This window comes from Pan troglodytes, chromosome 16 (assembly GCF_028858775.2).
Source record: "Pan troglodytes isolate AG18354 chromosome 16, NHGRI_mPanTro3-v2.0_pri, whole genome shotgun sequence".
Taxonomy (NCBI): domain Eukaryota; kingdom Metazoa; phylum Chordata; class Mammalia; order Primates; family Hominidae; genus Pan; species Pan troglodytes.
Window position 1 is genome coordinate 41,249,575 of NC_072414.2, and position 21,534 is coordinate 41,271,108.

Consider the following 21,534-nt stretch of genomic DNA (forward strand, 5'->3'; position numbering starts at 1 on the left):
TCCTTGCCCATGCCTATGTTCTGAATGGTAATGCCTAGGTTTTCTTCCAGGGTTTTTATGGTTTTAGGTCTAACGTTTAAGTCGTTAATCCATCTTGAATTAATTTTTGTATAAGGTGTAAGGAAGGGATCCAGTTTCAGCTTTCTACATATGGCTTGGCAGTTCTCCCAGCACCATTTATTAAATAGGGAATCCTTTCCCCATTGCTTGTTTTTCTTAGGTTTGTCAAAGATCAGATAGTTGTAGATATGCGGTGTTATTTCTGAGGGCTCTGTTCTGTTCCATTGATCTATATGTCTGTTTTGGTACCAGTACCATGCTGTTTTGGTTACTGTAGCCTTGTAGTATAGTTTGAAGTCAGGTAGTGTGATGCCTCCAGCTTTGTTCTTTTGGCTTAGGATTGGCTTGGCAATGCGGGCTCTTTTTTGGTTCCATATGAACTTTAAAGTAGTTTTTCCAATTCTGTGAAGAAAGTCATTGGTAGCTTGATGGGGATGGCATTGAATCTATAAATTACCTTGGGCAGTATGGCCATTTTCACGATATTGATTCTTCCTACCCATGAGCATGGAATGTTCTTCCATTTGTTTGTGTCCTCTTTTATTTCCTTGAGCAGTGGTTTGTAGTTCTCCTTGAAGAGGTCCTTCACATCCCTTGTAAGTTGGATTCCTAGGTATTTTATTCTCTTTGAAGCAATTGTGAATGGGAGTTCACTCATGATTTGGCTCTCTGTTTGTCTGTTATTGGTGTATAAGAATGCTTGTGATTTTTGTACATTGATTTTGTATCCTGAGACTTTGCTGAAATTGCTTATCAGCTTAAGGAGATTTTGGGCTGAGACAATGGGGTTTTCCAGATATACAATCATGTCATCCGCAAACAGGGACAATTTGACTTCCTCTTTTCCTGACTGAATACCCTTTATTTCCTTCTCCTGCCTAATTGCCCTGGCCAGAACTTCCAATACTATGTTGAATAGGAGTGGTGAGAGAGGGCATCCCTGTCTTGTGCCAGTTTTCAAAGGGAATGCTTCCAGTTTTTGCCCATTCAGTATGATATTGGCTGTGGGTTTGTCATAGATAGCTCTTATTATTTTGAGATACGTCCCATCAATACCTAATTTATTGAGAGTTTTTAGCATGAAGGGTTGTTGAATTTTGTCAAAGGCTTCTTCTGCATCTATTGAGATAATCATGTGGTTTTTGTCTTTGGTTCTGTTTATATGCTGGATTACATTTATTGATTTGTGTATATTGAACCAGCCTTGCATCCCAGGGATGAAGCCCACTTGATCATGGTGGGTAAGCTTTTTGATGTGCTGCTGGATTCAGTTTGCCAGTATTTTACTGAGGATTTTTGCATCAATGTTCTTCAAGGATATTGGTCTAAAATTCTCTTTTTTTGTTGTGTCTCTGCCCGGCTTTGACATCAGGATGATGCTGGCCTCATAAAATGAGTTAGGGAGGATTCCCTCTTTTTCTATTGATTGGAATAATTTCAGAAGGATTGGTACCAGTTCCTCCTTGTACCTCTGGTAGAATTCGGCTGTGAATCCATCTGGTCCTGGACTCTTTTTGGTTGGTAAGCTATTGATTATTGCCACAATTTCATCTCCTGTTATTGGTCTATTCAGAGAGTCAACTTCTTCCTGGTTTAGTCTTGGGAGGGTGTATGTGTCGAGGAATTTGTCCATTTCTTCTAGATTTTCTAGTTTATTTGCATAGAGGTGTTTGTGGTATTCTCTGATGGTAGTTTGTATTTCTGTGGGATCGGTGGTGATATCCCCTTTATCATTTTTTATTGCGTCTATTGATTCTTCTCTGTTTTCTTCTTTATTAGTCTTGCTAGCGGTCTGTCAATTTTGTTGATCCTTTCAAAAAAACCAGCTCCTGGATTCATTAATTTTTTGAAGGGTTTTTTGTGTCTCTATTTCCTTCAGTTCTGCTCTGATTTTAGTTATTTCTTGCCCTCTGCTAGCTTTTGAATGTGTTTGCTCTTGCTTTTCTAGTTCTTTTAATTGTGATGTTAGGGTGTCAATTTTGGATCTTTCCTGCTTTCTCTTGTGGGCATTTAGTGCTATAAATTTCCCTCTACACACTGCTTTGAATGCGTCCCAGAGATTCTGGTATGTTGTGTCTTTGTTCTCGTTGGTTTCAAAGAACATCTTTATTTCTACCTTCATTTCATTATGTACCCAGTAGTCATTCAGGAGCAGGTTGTTCAGTTTCCATGTAGTTGAGCAGTTTTGAGTGAGATTCTTAATCCTGAGTGCTAGTTTGATTGCACTGTGGTCTGAGAGATAGTTTGTTATAATTTCTGTTCTTTTACATTTGCTGAGGAGAGCTTTACTTCCAACTATGTGGTCAATTTTGGAATAGGTGTGGTGTGGTGCTGAAAAAAATATATATTCTGTTGCTTTGGGGTGGAGAGTTCTGTAGATGTCTATTAGGTCCACTTGGTGCAGAGCTGAGTTCAATTCCTGGGTATCCTTGTTGACTTTCTGTCTCGTTGATCTGTCTAATGTTGACAGTGGGGTGTTAAAGTCTCCTATTATTAATGTGTGGGAGTCTAAGTCTCTTTGTAGGTCACTCAGGACTTGCTTTATGAATCTTGGTGCTCCTGTATTGGGTGCATATATATTTAGGATAGTTAGCTCTTCTTGTTGACTTGATCCCTTTACCATTATGTAATGGCCTTCTTTGTCTCTTTTGATCTTTGTTGGTTTAAAGTCTGTTTTATCAGAGACTAGGATTGCAACCCCTGCCTTTTTTTGTTTTCCATTTGCTTGGTAGATCTTCCTCCGTCCTTTTATTTTGAGCCTATGTGTGTCTCTGCACGTGAGATGGGTTTCCTGAATACAGCACACTGATGGGTCTTGACTCTTTATCCAATTTGCCAGTCTGTGTCTTTTAATTGGAGAATTTAGTCCATTTACATTTAAAGTTAATATTGTTATGTGTGAATTTGATCCTGTCATTATGATGTTAGCTGGTTATTTTGCTCGTTAGTTGATGCAGTTTCTTCCTAGTCTCGATGGTCTTTACATTTTGGCATGATTTTGCAGCGGCTGGTACTGGTTGTTCCTTTCCATGTTTAGTGCTTCCTTCAGGAGCTCTTTTAGGGCAGGCCTGGTGGTGACAAAATCTCTTAGCATTTGCTTGTCTGTAAAGTATTTTATTTCTCCTTCACTTATGAAGCTTAGTTTGGCTGGATATGAAATTCTGGGTTGAAAATTCTTTTCTTTAAGAATGTTGAATATTGGCCCCCACTCTCTTCTGGCTTGTAGGGTTTCTGCCAAGAGATCTGCTGTTAGTCTGATGGGCTTCCCTTTGAGGGTAACCCGACCTTTCTCTCTAGCTGCCCTTAACATTTTTTCTTTCATTTCAACTTTGGTGAATCTGACAATTATGTGTCTTGGAGTTGCTCTTCTCGAGGAGTATCTTTGTGGCGTTCTCTGTATTTCCTGAATCTGAACGTTGGCCTGCCTTGCTAGATTGGGGAAGTTCTCCTGGATAATATCCTGCAGAGTGTTTTCCAACTTGGTTCCATTCTCCCCATCACTTTCAGGTACACCAATCAGACGTAGATTTGGTCTTTTCACATAGTCCCATATTTCTTGGAGGCTTTGCTCATTTCTTTTTATTCTTTTTTCTCTAAACCTCCCTTCTCGCTTATTTCATTCATTTCATCTTCCATCGCTGTTACCCTTTCTTCCAGTTGATCGCATCGGCTCCTGAGGCTTCTGCATTCTTCACATAGTTCTCAAGCCTTGGCTTTCAGCTCCATCAGCTCCTTTAAGCACTTCTCTGTATTGATTATTCTAGTTATACATTCGTCTAAATTTTTTTCAAAGTTTTCAACTTCTTTGCCTTTGGTTTGAATGTCCTCCCAACGTAGCTCAGAGTAATTTGATTGTCTGAAGCCTTCTTCTCTCAGCTCGTCAAAGTCATTCTCCATCCAGCTTTGTTCCATTGCTGGTGAGGAACTGCGTTCCTTTGGAGGAGGAGAGGCGCTCTGCTTTTTAGAGTTTCCAGTTTTTCTGTTCTGTTTTTTCCCCATCTTTGTGGTTTTATCTACTTTTGGTCTTTGATGATGGTGATGTACAGATGGGTTTTTGGTGTGGATGTCCTTTCTGTTTGTTAGTTTTCCTTCTAACAGACAGGACCCTCAGCTGCAGGTCTGTTGGAGTTTGCTAGAGGTCCACTCCAGACCCTGTTTGCCTGGGTACCAGCAGCAGTGGCTGTAGTACAGCGGATTTTCGTGAACCGTGAATGCTGCTGTCTGATCGTTCCTCTGGTAGTTTTTTCTCAGAGGAGTACCCGGGCGTGTGAGGTGTCAGTGTGCCCCTACTGGGGGGTGCCTCCCAGTTACGCTGCTTGGGGGTCAGGGGTCAGGGACCCACTTGAGGAGGCAGTCTGCCCATTCTCAGATCTCCAGCTGCTTGCTGGGAGAACCACTGCTCTCTTCAAAGCTGTCAGACAGGGACATTTAAGTCTGCAGAGGTTACTGCTGTCTTTTTGTCTGTGCACTTCCCCCAGAGGTGGAGCCTACAGAGGCAGGCAGGCCTCCTTGAGCTGTGGTGGGCTCCACCCAGTTCTAGGTTCCCGGCTGCTTTATTTACCTAAGAAAGCCTGGGCAATGGCGGGCGCCCTCCCCCAGCCTTGCTGCCGCCTTGCAGTTTGATCTCATACTGCTGTGCTAGCAATCAGCGAGGCTCCGTGGGCATAGGACCCTCTGAGCCAGGTGCGGGATATAATCTCCTGGTGTGCCGTTTTTTAAGCCCATCGGAAAAGCGCAGTATTGGGTTGGGAGTGATGCGATTTTCCAGGTGCTGTCTGTCACCCCTTTCTTTGACTAGGAAAGGGAACTCCCTGAGCCATTGCGCTTCCCGAGTGAGGCAATGCCTCGCCCTCTTTTGTCTCACGCACAGTGCGCTGCATCCACTATCCTGTGCCCACTGTCTGGCACTCCCTAGGGAGATGAACCCAGTACCTCAGATGGAAATGCAGAAATCACCCGTCTTCTGCGTCGCTCACGCTGGGAGCTGTAGAGCGGAGCTGTTCCTATTCGGCCATCTTTGCTCCTGCCCCAGTAGTTCCATTTTTTTTTAACTGAATTGAACAAAATGTTTGAAATTGCTTGAATGTTTGAATATTCTTTGGGCTTCTGTGAAGATAAAATATTCCAAAAGCACCTGTGAGTTTTTAAGATTCTTGCTAGCAAGGAAAAATAGCCCACTCAAGCCAGCTTCATTAAAAAAGGAGTGTTTGCTTTAAGTATGTGTCCTAAAATGCGAAGGAGGGTATGTCAGTTAGCTTTTGCTGTGTAACAATTTTTTTCGAAATATAGTGGCTTAAGTCTACCACCACTTGGACTGGGTTCAGCTTGACAATAATTGTGTCTATTTTGGCTGGACTCATTAAGACATCTGATCTCAGCTGCTGGTCAAGTTGGCAGTTCTGCTTCTGGATTGGCTGGCTGTCAGCCGACATGATAGAAGGCCTCGGGCCACATGTTTATCATCCTCCAGGCTAGTCCAGGCTTGTCCAAATGGAGATCTCCAGCTTCCAAGAGCAGGTGGAGGGCAAGCTCCAATGTACAAGTGCTTTTCAAGTTTCTCTTTATATCTCATATGCCTCTATCCAAATTGAGCAAAGCAAGTTTTATCCCAGATTTAATGAGTGGAGAAACAGATTTCATCTTTTGATGGGTGGAACTGCAAAGTCACATTGCAAGGGAACGGAAACAGAGAGGGGAAGAATTTGTGGTCATTTTGCAGTCTAATATAATGGAGCTGGGTTTCAGGAATGCACAGAAACCAGAAACCTAAGTGTCGTTAAGACTGCCTCTCTTACTTGTCTTGCTCTCTGTTTTGCTTGTCTGTTTCATTCTTCTTAATCTTCAGACCAGCTTCCTCTACTTCTCTGGTCTCCATTTTAGAAAATATGGCTGCTGACAGCTTCTATGATCATATGAGATAGACGTAGATTGCTTAAAACTGACTCTTTCCCCATTGGGAAGATTTTTCTGAAGAAGGAACTCTAGAAGGGAATCTGGTTAGTGTCTTCAGCCAGGTACCCACTCTTGGATCTATGAATGGTGATAAAGCATTTTGTTGGGTGGATGGGAGATTGGGTGTGTGTGTGAATCTGGCAATTATGAGTTATATTGTTATAACCTTGTGGTATTAATAGTTGGAGGTAGAGTGCTAAGAAGGAGGGAAAAGAGTTCAGTGTCCCCAGAAAAGTGTAGAGATGGGAAGAGGGTGGCTAGACATCTCACATGGGTCCATTACGGTGAGTTTTATAACTACTGTATTAATTTCAGGGGATTGAGAGTAGTGGCTGGGACCTGGGAGGAACAAGAGATGATGAACTAAAAACCAGTATGGAAGGGAGGTACTTGAGCCAAGTAAAGGGGTGAAGGGTGTTAAAGAAAAAAATATTCAATGATATTTGTTAAAACATGGCAAAGCAGGCTTTCTTAAGGACCATTGTGATGAGATTTTGCAATGGGAGAGAGAAATTGGGCTCAACTCTGAATACAGCATGGCCAAATGGGAAGTTATAGCCAAGGAGCAGGGTAGGAGCCAGTGAATGGGAAATTAAACATCAGGAGTAATGAGGATTCCAGCTAACCTGACCTAAAAGGATTCTTGCTGAATGCAGGCCAAGGTGATCAGTCATTACCTGGGGGATGTTGGAAGATGAGGAACCTTATCAGATATCAAGGGTGATCAGATATTGAGGGTGGGGTGTTCTCACTAAACTGATTTAGCAAGGTGAACAGATGGGCCTAGTAGCTGGTTCAGGAGCATGACTGAAGTTTGGGCAAGCAAAGAATCGTTGTCAAGGTCTTCTGTCTCCAGAGTCTCAGTCCAATGGGGAATACCAATCCCTTCAATAATGGCAGCAGTGTTTCTAGTAACAGACTGGGAAATCTGTTTGGGTATGTCTTGGATGGTTTTATCACTTAAACCCTTTTTCTTCTACACATAATGCCATTTCTGTGATAACATGTTATTTCTATTTTAGTGGAATTTTCTAGTTCTTTATTTCCTCCTTTTCATGTTGGTCATATTATAGATGTTTTGATAGTTATTGGCATATTTTTCTTGAGTAAATCAGAAAAATGGAAAGAAGTAAAATCCTTACTTCTTTCATATTTTTATCAAAGAAGGAAGTTGGAAAATATTGACTATAATGAATTTCCTAGATTTTTTTTCTGTATCTCAGCACATAAACATATAAAGAAGAATGAGATAGGTTTTTCTGTTATAAAACTCTGAATGAAGCAAAAGAAAGTGATATTTCACTCTCCAAGATTTGCCAGTGTCATATAATGACTGCATAGTTCCAGGATTTTAATTTGGTACATATTCATTTATCAGGGGAAGATTTTTGTCTCTGAATATGGTGGGTTAGCAGGGAAATGGGGAGTTGACATTGTACATTCATTTGTTCATTCATTCATTTATTCAGCATTCATTTATCAACAAATAGTTTAGGTATTATAGATACAAGGTGAACAGAGTGACTCCTCCCCTCATGGAGCTTAGACTAATGGAGGAAGACTAATATTAAACAAACATACACAAATATCTGTACACAGATTGTGATAAATGTTATGAAGGAAACAGATTATGAGAGATAACGGGAGAACCCAATTTAAATGGGGAAGAGTAGTTTTGGGAAAGGCTTTGTGGTGTCAGTTGAGATGTAAAAGCTGAGTTGCAGGTACAAGCCAAAAATTACTCATTTTTTAAAGTCACTATGTCATACGTCAATGTAAAATGCAGAGTGTTCTAGAGTGCTTTGCAGAGCTAAAACTTCAGCTATAGAAATTAGTAATATATCCACTGAAAGATGTGGATAGAAAGAATCATGAAGTAAGAGAGAAAGCGAGCAGAGCTGCAGTCTGAGGCACAGGTGGTGTAATGTAAGGACAGTGGCTGATGTTGCAGGCTGCTGTTTGGTCCAGTAGCAGGGAGCCCATTATCCACCTTGCAAAGCAGCCAGCCAGGGTTCTATCCTTACTGGTATACCTTAGAAATGATCAGAAATGATCATCTTCTTTTTCTCCCCTTCTTCTACTGTCTCTCTTTAGACAATGTTAGCATCTTTTGCTCCATGGATTGGCAGTGTGTAAAATGGATTTATTTTCTAGCAAATTACCTTACCAATTGGGTACATCTCCTGGTCTAGGTTAGTTTTTGTTCCATTAGAAATTACTTCCCTCTCCTTTGAGCCCTTCTACCAATAGTGTGCTAAACTAAATGACATTTTTATATTTACATCCAAGATAGTGATTATGCAACATCATCTGCAATATTGTTTCTATTTTTATCTCAGTTTTGTTAAGCATAGTATTTATAACATTTATAATTTGGGGGAGTGTCAGGAGTAACTATACATAGGTACTTAAGGAATGAAAATCCGGAGAAAGAGATTACAATCATTTATTTTTCAAAGGATAGGTTTTCTAGGTCAGCTTTTTGCCTTATGGATTAGAGTGTACTTGGGCTGTGATTTGTAATTAGATTGTTCATGAAAGTTATTGGTTGTCAACACTTCTTTTGGTTCTCCCATGGTGTGTAGCATAGAGCCGCAAATATATATTTAAAAAGTGCTATACAAGAGATCAAATGAATCTGCCCCTGAGGTACTTCTTCCATAGGGTATATTGTGCAGTGCAAGGTCAGGGGCCTGGTAGATTGCATGGAGGGTGAAGGTGAGCTCTTGTGGTAGTCTCAACTCAGCATAGGCCTCATAAACATGGGGAGTAGAGTTGTGCCCAAGAACCCACATTTTGGAAGACAGGACAAAATGGAAATTCTCTACTGTTTCATGAAGTTTTCCTTTTACTTCCCTCTCCTATTTTGCAAAGAGCAAGGAATTTAACCCTTTTGTTTCAGCATTTCTACATACATTTTCATCTTTTGTAGAACAGAATATTTATAAATTTTTAAAATTTGGAGGAGGACAAGGAAGTGTAGTTAGTTAAGACGCTGCTGTCTCTGAACCCCAGAACTCAGGGGCCCTCTCACTATGTGCATTTTTATTCCACTCACCTCCCAACTTGAGATATTAATAGGAGATCATTTTCTACCCTCTGTTACCATAGTGATCTCACTGCTTCACAAATTAGCCCTTTTCATTCTTGGACCACTCTAATCATTGGAAAGATTTTCCTTCTATTTAATCAAACTCTACCCTTTCTACCTATATATCCCCAATTGTCTCCTCCTTTTGATACTAGAATCCTTTGAAGTTTGAAGGAACCGCTTGTGCGTCCTCTTATTCTTTCTCTAAGCCACACATCCACTGTTGTTTCAACTATTCCTTATGGAATATGGCTACTGGACCTCCTCACCATTCTTGCTCCCCCTTCTTAGAATGTACTCTTGTTTATCATCGCTCCCCTAACGTAACTATTCCTCCCATCTGCTATGTCTCAGTTTTTTATTCTACTTGTACCAAGTGCCTATTTTCTTTATGTTTAAAGTGTCTAGGAATTATACAATCCAAAATATTCAGTAAGGTTAATAAATTAGAAGTAGAAAACTAGGACAAAAGAAAGAAGAATAAAAACATACCAACTCTTAATTACTTAATGTAATTGTTTTGTTTAATCTTACTAAGATTCCTGGAGGCCAAGGTGAAAGGGCAATAGTAAGTTATAGAGGTCTCATGATCAGAATAGAGGAATCATTCCAGTTCTTCAGAAGAGGCAGTATTTTCCCTGGGGGTGCTAAATTCTGAAATGCATTTCTCACATGGATTCTTTAGAGCACATAAAATATAATGAAAATCACCTCTGCAATGTCTGAAAACAAATGCAAGAGTGGTGTTCACATGACTCTTTCTTATAATGACCTTCAGTAGATGCTCTGAGCATAACATTTGAGCGCAGTGCAGTAAAATCAATTTATTTCATGTAACAACTCTTGGAACACCCTCAGCATTTCCTGACCCTAAAGATGCTTCCCACTACATGTCAAAGTGTTTGCGAATTAACTATTGTATACATAAAACCCTTTCCCCAAGGCAAATGTGTACACTGAGATATGTATTTGGTTGACTCGGATGATGATTCATAGAGGTTCTTTCTTTCTCTTTCATTTACATCTATATCTGTATGATCAGATCCATATTAGGAAAATTAGCAAGTATTCTCATAGTTATTATTATGCTAGGGAAAGAAATAGTAACTAGTCATCGAATGCCCCTCTCTTCTTGTCATTCTCTAGGAGAGTCCAGATTGGTTTACCACTAGAAATCCTGCAGTTAGGACCTCAAGAGTGGGACAGGACTGTTCTGCTCAAAACACAGTATAAGGAACCCTTCCTCCAGGGAATAGGAGGGTTCCTCTATCCATGGGAAGGAACATGCAATTCCAGGACACGCTTGCCAAACCACAGAGATTGTAAGCCTGCCGCCCATCCATTATTATCATTATTTAGCATTTTTAGAAGGTTAGAGCCAAAATAAGTATTCTGCCAGCCAAAGGAGTGACACCAGCCTTTACCACAGGCATTGGAGGCCCCGCTGGTATTAGTAGCCGTGACTTGGGTCATATTATTGTCTGATTCCATCAGGCCGGCCAGGCTCCTGCCTCCTGTTGGCTTTCCCCAACAACTTTTTTTTAGGCAGTTTTTTCTCCCCTTTTCTCCTCTTCCCAGTAGTAGTTACTTTGGTATGTGTTTGCTGACTATTCCTTCCAACTCCCACCCTGTGTTTTCTAAGAATTTAAACAATGAAAGGGATTCAGTCAATTGTGCTAGTGAGAGATAAGTATGCAGGGAAGGCTTTGGGGGCTCCTGAATTTTGGGATCCTGGTCTACTCCCGAAACCTTTCCCTGAGAGATAAAGTATAGTATTATGCTTAAAAGCATAGAACCAAGACTCTGAGCTCAAATTCTGGCTTTGCCACTTACTAGCTGAATGATCTTGGGCAGTTTATTTAACCTCTCTGTGCTTCAGTTTCTTCATTATAAAATGGATTTGAAACTCCCTCCCTCACAGATTTGAAACTAGATAGAACACAAAAAGTGCTTAGAACAGTGTCTGAGGCATTGTGTTAGCTGGCATTACAATTATCGGGCTATAGAAATCATACTAAGCTATTAGCCCTATATTGAGATCACTCTGGGTTGCGAAACAATTAAGAACATTGGGATCTTTGGGAGGAAACTATTTGGGAATTGTGTTTGGAAATGGATAACGGCAAAGCCCTCCAAGCCTCAGACCATCCAGCAACGTACACGTTTTTTAACTTGAAGAGAAAATGGAGGAACATTTTGATGAATCAGAAATGTCTGCTTCCTAGAACTTATGGTCAACTTAATTGTTCATACTAATGAAAAGGAGTTTCAGTTCAGATATGCATAAATTGTGCTCCATTGGCTCACAGGGCCCAATTTTGGGCACAGCCTGTTTCCTGAAGCAGAATGACAAGGTAGCTTGGTGGACTTTTGAGCCAGGCCTTTCTGGCTTTGAATCTTATTTTAGGTCAGCTTATTGACCTTTTTGAGCCTCAATTTCCTTCTCTATGAAATAGAGAAGTTACAATTCTATAAAAAGTTATAATTCTTTTTCTGGGTTGTTTTGTAAATTAAATAAGATGTACAAAATACCCTGCACAGTGTCTAGCCCTAGAAGACATTTGGTATTTGTCAGCTTTCTTCACTTTTTTGTTAATATTCTTTCCCAATTTGTTTAATTTATCAAGAAAGCCTTGTCATGTAGGAAATCATTTAAAGAGCTGTTTCAGATTTAATATGCATGCAGATCACCTGGGGATCTTGTTAAGTTGCAGATTCTGATTCAGTAGGTCTGGGATGGAGCATGAGATTGTGCACGTTTAACCAGTTCCCGGGTGACATCAATGCTGCGTGTGAAGACTGCACTTGGAGTAGCAGAGTATACTGTACTCTTTTCTCCCTTTGCATCTCATTATTACCTTTTAGATTCATGTTAATATTTTAACAGTTTTACCACACACATTTGCACATCCAGAATCATCATCTGGAGAAATATCCAAGGTTGTACATTGTTAGGTACTAATAAGATTCCTCCTCATGCAGTACAGGCCGTGATGGTTGAGGTCTAGAAGAAACCTATCATAGACATTTCCCCAGGATTCCCATGGGCCTAGGATCCCAAAGTGTTTGAATAAAATACTTTGCTCCAGCCTGATTGTTGAAGGTCCCTTCTCAGAATCTGGGTTAGGTTAAGGAAGTGGTCTTTGTCTTTCTCTTGTTGACAAGTCTGGAGGGAGCCACTGGAAGACTGTGCTTCTGCCCTCACTGAGCACCTGAGATATTTTTAGAGCCCCATGTCCCAACTACTAGCTTTCTCCAGGTTCATTAGATCACGTTCTCTCCACTGTACACAGATAGAAGAGTGTACTTTTGTCCTTTTGTGATACACACTTTCTGAGCCCATTGAGCTTTTATAGGAACATACGAATATCCAGCCCTAAGAACTAAAAACAAGCTATGTGTGAAAAAAGCATGAGTGCTTAATGCAAACTCTGAGTGCTTAATGCAAACTCTGTGGTGTTTCTACATTTTTGCAGATTTCTTAGATTGACTTTGGAGAAACCTCCTCACTGTTGTTGTTTTTTTCTAGTTTCTGCTTGTTTTGGTATTTAAACTCCTTCCTTTCTTTCCTGTATTATTTACAGGAACTTTTCAGCCTGAACCATCAGGGTCATTTGCATCTGCTGTGCCCAGTTTGGGAATTGGCTGTCTTTGTCCTCAGGCAACTTTTCTTGAAGTAAAAAATGCGAAAGTTGCTAATTCCTTTGCATTACATCTCTTAAGTTAGAGATGTGAAGAAGAAATAATAGCCTCCTTCTTGAAAAAAAAATATTAGAACAGGCTTTTTTTTTTTTCCCTTACAAAGTGTCTGTAAGTTAGAGCTTGTTCATCAGCCATGTTTCAAAACAAAGCAAGTCTGCTTCAGTCTCTTTTAGAGTTATCTTGGTGCCATTTCATGGAGAACTTCTCTGTCCTGGATGGGCTCTACCTAATATGTTTGCCAACTTGGGGAAGAATTTGAAAATAGCCCCAGGTAATAACCTAGAAATTTTGAAAGTTAGGGTGGAGAAGGATTATAGAGGGAGAAAATAGAGAAAATATTTGAGGTAAAGTCAGAGGAGCCATTAATGTTTTTACTTTATCTAGATGAAACAGTCAGGGTTGTAACAGAAAACAGATGGCACACTCAATACTGAAGGACAGTTTATTTCACTAGGACTGTTTACAAAGATGTGGGTTTAGGGGACACCCAGGACTAGTTGTAGCTGTGCTGTTGCTGCCCTTGGGCCTGAAGGTACCCTCGACAGGGAGAGACATCACTTTACTCTCCCTCCCTTCCCCATTTCCTGCCAGAGTCCTCTGTTAGAAGAACCTGATGGGAAGCAGAGAGCACCGGAGCCTGTTGATGCACAATTATGCATTGCTTAACAATGGGGTAATGGACTGAGAAATGTGCTGTTAGGTGATTTCGTCATTGTGTCAACATCATAGAGTGTACTAACACAAACCTAGATGGTGTAGCCTACTACACACCTAGTCTATATGGTACAGCCTATTGCTTCTAGGCTATAGAACCAGTACAGCATATTACTGTACTGAATACTATAGGCAGTTGTAACACAATGGTAAGTATTTGTGTAGCTAAACATAAAAAAGGTAAAGTAAAAATATGGTTTAAAAGAAAAAATCATACAGTTATATTGGGCATTTATCATGAATGGACCTTGCAGGACTGGCAGTTGCTCTGGGTGAGTCTGTGAGTGGTGAGTGAATGTGAAGGCCCAGGACATGACTGTACACTACTGTAGACTTTATCAACACTGTACACGTAGGCTACACTAAATTTATATAAAAATGTTTTCCTTCAGTAATAAACTAACCTTAGCTTGCTGTAACTTTCTTACTTTATAAACTTAAAATTAAAAAATTTTTGACTCTTGTAATAACACTTAGCTTGAAACACAAACACATTGTATAGCTGTACAAAGTGTTTCTTTATATCCTTATTCTGTGAGCTCTTTTCTATTTTTAAAAATTTTTAATTTTTTAACGTTTTAAACTTTTAGTTTTTTTGTTAAAAACTAAAACAGAGTCAGGATCATCAATATCACTGTGTTCCACCTCGACCTCTTGTCCTACTGGAAGGTCTTCAGGGGCAATAACATGGATGGAGCTGTCATCTCCTGTGATAACAGTGCCTTCTTCTGGCATACCTCCCGAAGACCTGTCTTGAGACTGTTTTACAGTTAACTTTTTTTTTTAGTAAGTAGAAGACATATGCTCTAAAATAATGATAAAAAGTATAATAAATATGTACACCAGTAGCATAGTCATTTATTACCATTATCAAGTATTATGTACTGTGCATAATCATACATACTACACTTTTATATGACTGGCAGTGCAGTAGGTTTGTTTACATCAACATCACCATAAATGTAATGTGATGTTACAACAGCTCTGAGCTATGGTGTCACTAGGTGATAGGAATTGTTCAGTTCCGTTTTACTCTTATGAGACCACTCCAAAATGCTTTTGGGCAGCACATGACTGTAGTTCATCCTGGGCAGCCTTCTGGGGCAGAGAGCAGGATGAAGGCAAGTGGATGGATCTGGAGAGACAAACAGAAGCTGTCACTCCAGGTTTACATTTTCTTTTGGAAGACTTGTTCACCTAAAGACACTATCAATATTGTGAGCTCCTTGAGGGCAGACACTGGCCTATTCACTTATCTGTTAGGTCACTATTTAAATGATTGTTGAATGAATGAATGGGTCTGTTTATTTCCTTCCTTTCTCTTGACTTGCACTTATGGCAGCCGACTATAACAGTATAATTTTGTCTTGGTTAGAGCCTTGTGTTCTGAATAGTTAGGCTTCCCATAGGCATGGTTAACTAACTCAGCGAAACATTCCTTCCAGTGTAATTCAGCTTTTAACAATCTCATTATTAAAACTGCTAAACAAAAACAGGTCACTGTATTAATATCTTGAGTCTTTTGTATTATTATTATTGTTTTTTTGTGGATATCCAGGTTTAGCGAGGCATAACATTCATGAATCTTTCGCCCTTCTCAGTGCTAATCAGTTAGATTTAATTAGATTCTCTATTAAATTGAACCCTGTTATTTCATTTCTCCTCTTACCTGGAGTTCCACTGGCATGCAGATGGATAAACTTTAATTTAGGAAGCCCACAAGGCTTTTGTTTCCTTCCCAGGCTGCTTCAAGAGAACCACACAAAGGGCTAAAGTAGCTTCATTAACTATCTTTAGTAGCTTTAAAAGAAGATCTGTAAATAATGTCAGGTGTCTCCTAACTGTCCAGAGGGCAGAAGTCTGAATAGACACCAGCTTATTGGTTACACACTTTGGCAAAATTTCCCATGCAGTCAAATTGTCTTCCCTAATGATTCTCAGTCATTAGGGTTTTGAAAGAAGGGATAGAGAGCAAAATGTCACAAGTGACTAGTTTGGAAGTCCCTGGGGTTCTTGTGGTGCTCAAGTGTAAGAGCAAAAGAAAATACATGGTAGAGACGGGAGTGAACCCCTTCTTCATTAGAGCTTTGCTGATCTAGCTTGAGGGTTTTCAGGTTGTGTGTTTGTGTTTGTGGGGTACAGTGGAAAAGCCTTAGAATCACTTAGCCATCAGGTAGAAATATGCCTTTGTCCTTTGCTAAAGAGAATGGTGTTCCTGAATTCATTTTGATCTATCCATGAAGTTAGCTTCCAGTATGCTTCTTTTCTTTATGCTTTTGATAATGTGCTTTTGATAGCTACTCCATATTCTCGTGAAATCTATTGAGATTTTACATAATTTAAGTAGGTATGGAGTATTGATTCAGTGTCTTTGCAAGTCACTCTGTCTGATTATAATCCTTGGAGGACATTTTATGGTTCTATTTTCAGTGTCCCAAAGGACAGACAGAAAAAGCATGAATAGACTCACTCACATGTCTCCCTCACATCATCCATAATGACAGCATTCTCTGCTTCCTTTTACAGTGTAGTGCTGTTAAGGCACCAGATCCCTTCATTAATGGTTCTCTGAGTTCAGGTCATGCTATCTGTGGCTTAGGCCATGGGCCTAAGTAATTTATTTATTAATTATTTATTATTTCTTTGATTTCTGTGGGCCTAACTAATTTTTGTTTACCATCAGAAGAATGCAAGCTTTTTTCTTAATAGAATCTGAGGTGTTTTTTTTTGTTGTTGTTGTTTTGTTTTTGGTTTTTTTTTTTAACCTTTTGTTTCTAGTTTCTTTTTTTCTTTTTTTTCTTTTTTTTTTTTGAGACGGAGTCTCGCTCTGTCCCGCCTGCAGGCTGGAGTGCAGTGGCGCAATCTCAGCTCACTGCAAGCTCCGCCTCCTGGGTTCATGCCATTCTCCTGCCTCAGCCACCCGAGTAGGGCGCCCGCCAACACGCCCGGCTAATTTTTGTATTTTTAGTAGAAACGGGGTTTCACCGTGTTAGCCAGGATGGTCTCAATCTCCTGACCTCGTGATCCGCCCGCCTCGGCCTCCCAAAGTGCTGGGATGACAGGCGTGAGCCACCGCACCCAGCTGTTTCTAGTTTCTTTATATATCATAACCATTTAGGATTTGACCTTTCTGGCCGGGCGCGGTGGCTCACGCCTGTTATCCCAGCACTTTGGGAGGCCGAGGCGGGCGGATCACGAGGTCAGGAGATTGAGACCATCCTGGCTAACACGGTGAAACCCCGTCTCTACTAAAAATACAAAAATTAGCCGGGCGTGTTGGCGGGCGCCTGTAGTCCCAGCTACTCGGGTGGCTGAGGCAGGAGAATGGCGTGAACCCGGGAGGCGGAGCTTGCAGTGAGCCGAGATTGAGCCACTGCACTCCAGCCTGCGGACAGAGTGAGACTCCGTCTCAAACAAACGAACAAACAAAAAAGGATTTGACCTTTCTGCTTATGGTACTGGGGTGAAGAGGTAGGGCCGCTGGGGAAACCAGCTGGTGGGCCTGCAGTTGAATATTTTACTACAGGCATGTTTTATTTTGTGAGTACAGACTCCCTGCCCCTGTAAGTAGACCCAAATGCTTTAAATCGGGCATAGGGCTGGGTGCGGTGGCTCACGCCTGTAATCCCAGCACTTTGGGAGGCCAAGGCAGGCAGATCACGAGGTCAGGAGATCAAGACCATCCTGGCTAACACGGTGAAACCCCGTCTCTACTAAAAATACAAAAATTAGCCTGGCGTGGTGGCGGGCGCCTGTAGTCCCAGCTACTGGGGAGGCTGAGGCAGGAGAATGGCGTGAACCCGGGAGGCGGAGCTTGCAGTGAGCCGAGATCGCACCACTGTACTCCAGCCCGGGCGACAGAGCTAGACACTGACTCAAAAAAACAAAAACAAAAACAAAACACAATTGGACATATATTTTCCTGTTTGCCTCAGGCTTCATTACTCCTTAATGTTGAATTGGCTGTTTTAGAGGAATCCAGATTCTTTAAATTCTCTTTCCCTGAACACTTAAAAAATGGTCTTGTATTCTATAGTAATTATAACTTGTCTTTACATTTGGCTTGGGACTTAGCTGCTTTTTTATGTAAATCAGATGATTCCTTATTCATCATGTAAAGATAACACCAACTGTGTAGTACTTTAGAGCACTATAAGGTGCTTTTATTTGAAGTTTTAAACTTTAGTTTCTTGGATCATTACAATAATCCTGTGGCTAGGGAGGTGGGTATTTTTCTCCTTATTATGGATAGGAGGTAATATATGGTGGTGGTTAAGATTATGGGTGCTGGAGTCAGATCATTTGAGTTTGGATTATATCTTTAATAATTACTAGCCTAGTCTCAGCTAATAAACCCACTCAGTTTCCTAATCTGTAAGCCACAGAGACCTATTTTATAGGTGTATTAGTCCGTTATCACACTGCTATGAAGAAATACTTGATACTGGGTAATTTTTAAAGGAAAGAGATGTAATTGACTCACAGTTCCACATTGCTGGGGCAGCCTCAGGAAACTTACAATCATGGCAGAAGGCAAAGGAGAAGCAGGTACTTTCTTCACAGGGCGGCAGGGCGGAGTGAGTGCAGGCAGGGGAAATGCCAGACACTTATAAAATCATCAGATCTCCCGAGACTCACTCACTATCATGAGAACAGCATGAGGGAAACCAACCCTGTGATCCAATTACCTCCACCTGGTCCTGCCCTTGACACGTAGGGATTATGGGGATTACAATTCAAGATGAGCTTTTGGGTGGGGACACGGCCAAACCATATCAATAGGGTTGTGTGAGAAATAAATAATTCAGGCAAAGCAATTAGAACACTACCTAGCACATAATAAGTGCTCAATAAACCTTAACTACTAAAACTATTAGCATTGTTAATAGAATGTGAATACATGGAAAAAATAATTAATAAGCATAAATTTCTCAAACTTCTCAGTGTTCTGGTTTTTTCTTCTTAAGAGGGAGGATACTTAAATTTTGGTGAATCTCATTTGTCTTTTCATATCCCTTTGAGGTAGTGAAAAATAGATTACATCATCTCCATTTTGCAGGGACTGGTTGAAGTCCAGTGAGAAAAGAATACAGGCTTTGGAGTCAGGTGAGGTTCAAATTCTGGCACTTCCACTTCTGGTTATATATCTCTAAACCTCATTTTTCTCATGTCTATAATGGGGATAAGCAGAACTTTGTTTGGAGGTTTGAAGGAGATAATGCTTACAAAAGAAATAATGCAAGGTACTTAGTATACTTACCACATACTGTGACTCAGTAAATGTGGCTGTTATTGCTGTTGAGGGGAGGGGACTTTTTACACTGGCCCAGGGTCACAGTTAGTTGGGCACCCAGGTTCCATCATCTCTTACATAATGATGAATGTACTGCTTCATCTGGGTATGTTGTTTCTCTACATTTTAAATCCAAGTGTTTTGATCTTTTGGTTACTAATTTATTTTTAATGTACATATTATGGACACTGGCTCTGTGTGTCAGCAGACTATGAACAATGCCTATTGCATCAAAATCCTAAGTTTACCTCATGTCACAAGACAAAAGTTAATGTTAGTGAATCCACATGACCAAGAAGGAATATGACACTTGCAGAATCTGTCAGATGGTGTTTGGGCAGCTATTCTCAGAAATTGAAAGCAGCAGGTGTTTATTAATATTTACTATGTGTTCGGCATTATGTGAAGTAGGGGACACAAAAGAAACAGCATACTTTATTCATCTCTCACAAGAAACAGATGTGATAGAAACATGAAACAATTAACAATTAAGGAGCAATAATAACACTGTGATTCACAGACATGTAGATAAAAAGACAAGTAGACCCACACTTAAAGCATATTCAATACATGATAATAGAGTTATTAACAGGGAGTGCTGAGGAGGAGTTATGTGGTATGTGTGCATATGGGTGGTGGTGCAGGTTCCATGGCAAGGTGCTACTTGAATTGTTGACTAGTTGGGAATGTGGTGGGGAGTATTGAGTGAAGAGAATGGAAAATCATATTTGTAAAGACAATGAGATGTGAAAGAGCCTGCGGTAGTAAAGAACAGCATTTGTTTAGTATCCCTCATGGCTGGAGCTTAGGATTTACAGGAGGAGTGGTGGGAGAGCAGGCTGGAGAAGTGCACTAGGGTTAAGTCATTAAAGACCTTGTGTACCATGCTGTAGAGTATGAGCATTAAGGTGTTGGCAACCAAGCAGGCAAGAGATGATTGTATCAGTTTTTCAGAATAATTATTCTAGAAACATCATATAGTAAAACAGAAATAAGGGCCCAAATAAAGTCTTACAATAAATTAAACTGAATAGATGAATGAATGAATAGTAGTGTGAGTATTAGACGATACTAACTTAAATGTTTTAGGGGTTTAGAAAAAGGGGACACCATGATGGGAATAATATTCGAAGAAGACTGCATGATGAAGAAAGATTTTTTATTTTTTTATTTTTTTTTGAGAAGGGGTCTCAGTCTGTCACCAGGCTGGAGTGCAGTGGTGCAACCTCGGCTCACTGCAACCTCCGCTGCCCAGGTTCAAGAGACTCTCCTGCCTCAGCCTCCTGAGTAGCTGGGACTACGGGCATGCACCACAATGCCCAGCTAATTTTTGTATTTTTAGTAGAGATGGGGTTTCGCCATGTTGGCCAGGATGGTCTTGATCTCTTGACCTCGTGATCCGCCCACCTCGGCCTCCCAAAGTGCTGGGATTACAGGCGTAAGCCACAGTGCCGGGCCATGAAGAAAGATTTGAGTGGTCAGCCCAGGGATTTATCTATAGTAGCTAGCCAATAAACTGGATATTGGACAAAAGTACAATTTATACAGGACAGAAGACAGGAAGTAATACCAAGTTGCATAAACATGTGTGAAGTGGTCAAAGAGACAAATCTAACTGGATAAGAGTGGTAAATGATACAATTTCATATACATAATGGTCCCAGATTTTGGAAGCCTTCGAAATGCCTGGTTGAGGAGTTTAGATTTATTTCTTAATCAAGAGGAAGCCATTAAAGATTCTTAAACAGATATTTCAAGATTTTCAGTTTGGGTTAGAACATCTTGGTTGGAGGAAGATGAGCCTGATGAGATGACACCAGTTCTGATTCTTACATTTAAATGGAAATGCCAGAGAGACTTCATTACTTTTGGACAGGAAAATAAAGTTTAATGACCCCACTTTGGTTATGGGTAGACTGTGGAATAGTAGTTCACTGTTGGGAGACAAAGGAAGCTGAGGCAAAAATGAATGATTGCCCATATGAGATTTTCAGTGATAACAGTCTAGGGAAGGATAGAGTAAATAGAAAGATGGTAGAAACTGCTTGCTCTGTGGAGACTTTTAGGGATGGCAAAAACATAGTGTGCACGGTCAATATCTTATTCCATACCCATAGCAGACATTGTTAATTGATTTTGGTATATTTTCCTATAGTCTGGAGCCCTTTTTAATGCATTGCTCCAGGCAGGCTACTATTAGTTGATCAGAGTTGGTGCTGGAATTCAAACCTGTTTGTCATGCCTGTAGTAAGAAATGAATGAGAAATGGGTTATGACTACTCACAGTACAGATCAGTTTTTACCTTTCCAGGTGGAACTTGCAGAAATCTGTGCCAAGAGTGAGCGTTACATTGGCACTGAAGGAGGAGGCATGGACCAGTCTATATCATTTCTTGCAGAAGAAGGAACTGTAGGTAGCATTCCAAGTAGGAGCCATTCGGAAATTTCTAGTGGGAAAATTTACATGGAGAAGAAGGCCCTGAGAGCCCCAGGATGCTTGGTTATGGACAGCCTACTATATTAGGCTCTATTGTAGGATATTATTTCCCAACTGCTTGTAATTCAAGGCTGCCACCAGTTAATCTACTCTATTTCATGTTGATTGCCTTTCTCTTACGCTTCTAGAATGATACCTCAGGTCTGTTTTTCTCATGTGTCTAGCTTTTTCCCCTCTTCTATTTTTCTTCATTGTTAAGATGAGCTTTCTCAATTCCCTAGTTAT

General features: G+C 40.5%; 1 protein-coding gene across 50 annotated transcripts in view; it reads left to right on the top strand.

Annotated features, from left to right (window-relative positions):
* Positions 1-21,534, top strand: part of GALK2 (galactokinase 2) — a 178,782-nt gene that overhangs the window by 108,281 nt on the left and 48,967 nt on the right. For 38 of the 50 annotated variants that reach the window (XR_010151378.1, XR_010151373.1, XR_010151376.1 and 35 more), the window contains one exon: positions 21,124-21,222. The exons of the other annotated variants lie outside the window; for them this stretch is intronic. Coding sequence is in view for 31 of the 38 variants with exons in the window: in XM_063794121.1 (XP_063650191.1) it covers positions 21,124-21,222 (99 nt within the window). In the remaining 7 variants the exon portion in view is untranslated. The remainder of the gene's footprint in view (positions 1-21,123; positions 21,223-21,534) is intronic. 50 annotated transcript variants of the gene reach the window in all.